Below are 6,370 nucleotides of genomic sequence, written 5' to 3'. Positions count from 1 at the left end.
CGTGCAGAAATCAAACCAAATTCAACCACTTTACCATGCCAACACTACACTGACGAACAGAATGAAAAAGACCGACGAATCCCTCGCATAAAACTTTGCTACTATTGTCATTCACCAGGCCATCAAATTTACAATTGCAAAGTCAAAGAAAATGATGAAGTGACGCAATTGTTGAAGCAGGCTATAAACACTGGAACGAGAAGACAAGAAAGAGATGTACACTGCCAGAACGAGATGATAGTTACCGGCACTGAAGGCGGATTATGGTCAGATATCTGGTATGTAAATCCAACATTCGATCATCATTTTAGTGGTAATCTGAATGTTTTCAAGAGAGTGAAACATGTGATGGGTGTAGAAACGAGATCTGGGATGAATAACTTTATGTTTATAAGAGGGGTAGGAAATGTAGAGATAAAATCTGGGAATGACACGATGAGAATACACAGCGTATTCTATTCACCGGATCTTGAACGAAATGTTCTAAGCCTTGATCAATTAACCCTTCAAGGGTTCACGGTCAAGAAATCCGGTGATATGTGCAAGATATATCCCATGTTCTCATCCCCAGTAGTAAATACGGTAAATGAAGTGAGTGGGTTGTCAAAAGAGGAAGAATTAGGATTAAATGAGAAACGAAAATTGCAGAGTTTGTGTTCGGTAGACGATGAATTCAAAGAAAATTACTTGAATTCATATTTTGAACATTAAATGTTTCACATGAAAGCGAGAATGACTGGACTCGCATGATCATAAGAGCACTCGAATTTCATGAATTTACTGATTGTAAAGCACTGCTCGACATGATTGATGATCGGGAATTCATATTTAAATACAAATATGATCTCGAAATGAAGTTTGAAGGAATGGTGGGTTGGTTCTTAAAAGAAAAGATGGGAATAACATCAAGAACGATTCCCCCACTGTTGACTGATGGCAGAAAGATAAACTTGCTTGGCTTGTATGTAATGGTTGAGAGGGATGGTGGCTACCGAAGTGTTACCGTTGATAACTTATGGCCGGCAATAGCGAAGGATTTAGGCTTTGAATATCAAGATGGTGATTTTATTAGAGTCATATATGCCATGTATTTGGATGTCTTGATTTACTACTACAAGTTTAAATCCACTGAAGAGAAAGTGCAGACCAAAGAGATGATGGAAGAAGGTGAAACCTCAATGGCAGGCAACGAACAAGGAAGAAGTAAGAGTGCGGATCCAATACCGGTGGATGCTGCATCGGAGCATTATGCTCTCTATGCTGGAAATACCTGGGAAGGTTCATGGAATCTGCATAAGAAGCGACGCCGTTTTAATTTCAACGAAGCACGGAAAGCCGTAGACGAAGCCAATCGGAGTGTCATGATGAACTATCGTAAAACATAATTGAATTTAAGGGGGATTATGTTAGAACAAAGTTAAATTCTATTATGTTTATGTTTTATTTATGTAATATGTACCTAATTAGATATGATAACTTATGCATTTTAGTTGATAAGCGGGTTAGGATTTAAAAACTGCCGGAGCGGTTTTTCCCGCCACATCAACCGCCAAAACTATCTATGTATTTATATGACTTTGCCGGCAATAATGTTTGGCATCAAGACAGTTTCCATTCTAACCGAAATTGTCCACCCTTGCAACCGTTCATATTTTGCAAACCTTGTTCTTATTCTTGTTAACCGTTCATATTTTGCAAACCTTGTTCTTATTCTTGTTAATTTTATGCACATTACCAAGGTTAGATATGTCCTTGAATCCGAAACGAAACATGACTTCCGCTGCAAATGTATCGGATTTCCAACACAAACTTGGAGGGGTGACGGACTTTTTCTGTTCGTAATGTTGGTGGTAATAGTGGGTTTTTCGGGTCGTTTTTGGTAAGGGTTGTCACAGATGGTGGTCGAGCAGGTAGTGGAATTCCATTATTAGAGGCGGTGGTGATATGGAAACGATGAAGCATTGTAGTGGCGAAAGACTTCCATGTGAGGCGTTCGGGTCCTCGATACCATGAATTGAACCAAGAAAAAGGTTCATCATCGAAGGACTCAACAACATAAGGAAACCGTTCTTCCTCATAAATTGCATAAAAGGAAAAGAACCGTTCAACAGCACGAATCCACTGGGCAGGATTGTAACCGGTGAAGCGAGATAGATACGTGGTGTCCTTGAGTTCTTCCAAAGCCATGGAGTTTGGTAGCCTCTTAATGACCATTCAGATGCTACCTCTTAATGGTTTAAAACCTCTGAATGAATAAGAGGTAACCTCAAGTCTGAATGATTAAGAAGTAACCTCTGAATGGTAAATCATCACATGTCACATTCTTCTACCTTCTCATTGGTAAAATTCTTAATGGTTCCATTAAGAGGTAGCCTCTTAATGACCATTCAGAGGCTACCAAACAGCCCATAAGGCTCAATGAAAGCACGAATTGATAGGTTTACGGAGAAAACCTACAAACTCCCAAGATAGATAACCTTTAAAGGGGGTCAACCTCCAAGAACACAAGACAAGAAAAGACTATTTTTTTAACTTCAATATTCTCTTCCTTTTTTGTCATTCCTTCAGTCTATTTAAATACATAATATGCATAGCTGAAATAAACATGCAAAATATAAATAAATGTGAACATGGGTGATCATGGATGATAACTACCCTATAATGGTCAAAACTAATCTATCATGCATAACGTGGAGATAGGTCAGGTGCATGGGTTGTGATGCATGAGCCATGCCGCACGTATCAGAGATACTTATACAAATTGTTCCACATTTATTTATCAAAACAGTCTGCGAAGTGGTAACTTGATTAAAGCCAAAACTAGAATAACTCATAATACTATGTTATAGACATACGTAGAAAATCCAATTCAAGTAGCAAGGTAGATTAACAATGCCTGATGATTTAGGACATCTTAATTGGATTCTTACAAGCTAACAACATTACGCTTCACAATTCAAACAAGCCCAGATTAAAAAAAAAAAATATATATATCCCAACTAGTTTCCAGATCCTTTTATTGAGACCCTTCCTATAGCTTAGTTCACAAATTTAACCAACCTTTAAATATATTTACCCTTTACCAGGTACGGTTTCAAGTCGTAAAATAACGATTAATATATAACCTAAAGATAGACTAAACCAGATCTAACTAACATACCTCGTTGAAAAGATCGGCTTAACCCACAAAAACCAATTACCAGATTAAATTTTAACATACGACAATATAAATCATAAGTTCATGATAATCAACAATAAAAATCACATAAACATAAGTTTTCTCATTCAAAACAAACCAATCTGCTAATATTCGTCATACCTAACCCTAAAGCAGTTAGCCAAGCATGTAAACCTTCAACATCACAAAACACATTGAAAACATGATTAAAGGTTCAAGCCTAGAAGTTGAAAGAACAATTACACTAATTTACAATGATTCTGTAGCAATACGCATGTTCGATCTCCATTCTCCTTGCGTTTTAGCCTTATATGTGGTTAGAATGGCTTGGAACAGCCTCCAATAGAGTTCTCAGTCGTCTTTAATGCCTCTATTTTCTAACTAGCAGGTGTCACGTTCTATTTATACTCAATTATATGGTGTTCGCAACTACAATACAAGCCATATTCCTTTAGTGAGTATGGATCATACCCAAAAAATAATAGGCCGCCATTAGGCTTTCTGACAGCCGGTACCATCCGTATTGGGTAACTAGTACCAATTGAAATTTCTTGCTTTTTTTTCTTCAACCAATTGAAATTTCTTGCTTGCAAATTACCAAAATAGCAAACATTAATCAATACCATAAGGGTGTAAGGGGCACTTCCCTAAGAGGGGAGTCCCCTCTCTTACGCATAACCAATTCTCGTGTGCCACGTCAACTCCCCTCTTAAACTCCCCTAACACCTTAAATTGATGGCGGCACTCCCCTCTTAGGTGACTTGGTTTTTATTAAAAAAAAAAAAAAAAAAAAACTTTTGATTGGTCCACTCATCCCTCTCTCCTCCCCCTCTCTTCGGTAGCTTCCCACCGCTTTCCTCCCTCTCTCTACCTCACCGCCTTGATGGCGGCACCCCACCTAAGCGGCAACCGAGGTCACCGAAGGGGTCACCGAAGGGTGCCCCGAGTACCCTAAAGATTTGCATAAAAATAATACTAAATACGGATCATTTTGCATCTAAAGGCTTGGTTCTTTCAAACATATTAGCAAGTTTATGATAAAAAAATAATTACAAATAAATATTAAAATGAATTATTGAATTAAGATTTACTAAATAAAAATATTTTTGAAATTACTTTTTTAGCTATAGCGACAATATGTTGTCGCTATAATAAAATGGTCTTAAAACATTACTCTAGGATTGTATATTTGGTAACATTGTAAGATGTTAGGCCGGAGGGTGTGGGGGCGCTATCCCCGCCAGCTAGGACACTATAACGCCCCGGGGCGCTATCCACCCACACCTTGGAAATTAACCGGGGGCGCCATATATAGATGGCTCGCCAACATGGTAACGGGCTTCTTTCGCGTTGTCAAACGGTCGATTATTAAAAAAAAAAAACTTTTTTATTCTATTATATATATAAACCTTTCCTAAACTAAATAACTCACCAATCACAACCAAAACACACACCAATCACAACTAAAACACCTACCAATCACAACTAATAAATGTCTTCTTCGAGCTCCTCATCGGACAGTGTTCTTGACGATATGGTTTTCGCCATGACGCAGGAGGCGATAAATTATTTTCGAGAACAAGCCGAATCCTTTACATCGCGTACCAGACAACCGCCTCTTAAGCGAAATCGGTTAGGTGCTCATGAACGTCTGGTGCAAGATTATTTTTGTGAAACTCCTTTGTACCATAATGGTCAGTTTAAGCATAGGTTTCGTATGATCCGACGACTATTCTTTAAAATTTCCAATGATCTTGCGGGCAAATCCCTTTTTTTTCACGCAAAGGGTAAGTGCAAGTCGCAATGTTGGTTTCTCTGAACTACAAAAGTGTACAGCAGCAATTAGGCAACTAGCGTACGACACAACGAGTGATGCGTGGGATGAATATTTAAGGATGTCGTCAAAAATGTGTCGTGAGTCTCTTGAAAATTTTTGTGAAGGTAATTTTTATTAATACTATTATTTATTATTTTTATTTACATCGTTATTATTTTTTAATTAACATTAGTTTATTAGGTGTTATCTAACTGTACGAGAGACGACATTTGAGGATGCCAACCGCAGCCGACGTTCCACTTCTATACGAGGTCCATCAGCGCATACACGGGTTTCCTGGAAAGTTGGGTAGTCTTGATTGCACGCACTGGGAATGTGCGGCATGTCCAACCACTTGGAAAGGGCAACATCATCTTGGTGACCACGATGGTCCTACCCTAATATTACAAGCGGTCGCTTCTCAAGATTTATGGATTTGGCATGCGCACTTTGGCATGGCTGGTGCGAACAATGGCATTGCAGTTTTAATGTCCTCGAATCTATTCGACGATGTCATAGACGGGGTTGCACCAGATACTTCATTCTATGCAAACGACGTGCAGTATAAGTATGGCTACTATCTCACAGACGATATCTATCCCGAGTGGGCGACGTTGGTAAAATCTCTAAAAACTCTTTCGTGTCCGGATGACGAAAAAGTTATCAAGCGGGCTTTCGGTGTGTTAAAAAAAAGATGGTCTATCATCGCCCAGCCGTCAAGGATACTTGAAAAAAGTAAAGTGAGAAACGTCATGTATACGTTTATCATTTTGCATAACATGATATTGGAAGACTCGGGTATAGCGTTTTGTGGAGAAAGCTATGATGAAAGTATCAAACCGACGAACCCACTACTAACATATGCTGAGAAAGAAGATATCCGAGCGAAGATAGGGGCTAGGCACACACACCATAACCTTCGAACCGATCTGACCGAGCACCTATGGTTTTATGGTGAATAAGGAAGAGTCGACGAAGACGACGAGTTATAAATTATTAGTTAAAAATTTTCTATTTATATTTTTTAATTACTTTATAATGTTTTTATTTTTTTTAATGAAATTATGTTTTTTTTTCTAATTTTCTAGTTATTAAAATTGCCATTTAATTTAAAAAAATAAATGTTTAAATAAATAAATAATTAGGTAATCATGACGGGAGCTCCATCCATATCCATACCCTGAAAATTAAAGGGGGGCATGATAAAACCCCCAGGCTGACATGGCACTGACATGACGCTAATGTGGACTGATAAAGCCCTTTGGGGCTCCAACTACACCCTCTAGCCTTATGGTCTATAATTATTCGCACATGGTTTTGGGTTTTTATTGGTATATGTTCTTGAGTTAATAGTAAATAGAGCTTTTATCGAGAGC

The 6,370-nt window shown here is 38.2% G+C and overlaps 1 protein-coding gene across 1 annotated transcript; it reads left to right on the top strand.

Moving 5' to 3' along the window:
• The first annotated feature begins 5,230 nt into the window (after positions 1-5,230).
• On the top strand, positions 5,231-5,956 carry LOC110876053. The gene has a single exon (XM_022124234.1). It carries the CDS (start codon positions 5,231-5,233, stop codon positions 5,954-5,956), a length of 726 nt encoding a protein of 241 aa, XP_021979926.1.
• The last annotated feature ends 414 nt before the right edge of the window (positions 5,957-6,370 follow it).

Source organism: Helianthus annuus, chromosome 9 (genome assembly GCF_002127325.2).
Source record: "Helianthus annuus cultivar XRQ/B chromosome 9, HanXRQr2.0-SUNRISE, whole genome shotgun sequence".
NCBI lineage: Eukaryota > Viridiplantae > Streptophyta > Magnoliopsida > Asterales > Asteraceae > Helianthus > Helianthus annuus.
Note: the sequence above shows the minus strand (reverse complement) of the source record. Positions and strands in the feature narration are given on the sequence as shown.

What these genes read in the sequence shown, in the direction of transcription:
- LOC110876053 (XM_022124234.1), top strand. Translation starts at nt 5,231, where the DNA reads ATGCCAACCGCAGCCGACGTTCCACTTCTATACGAGGTCCATCAGCGC.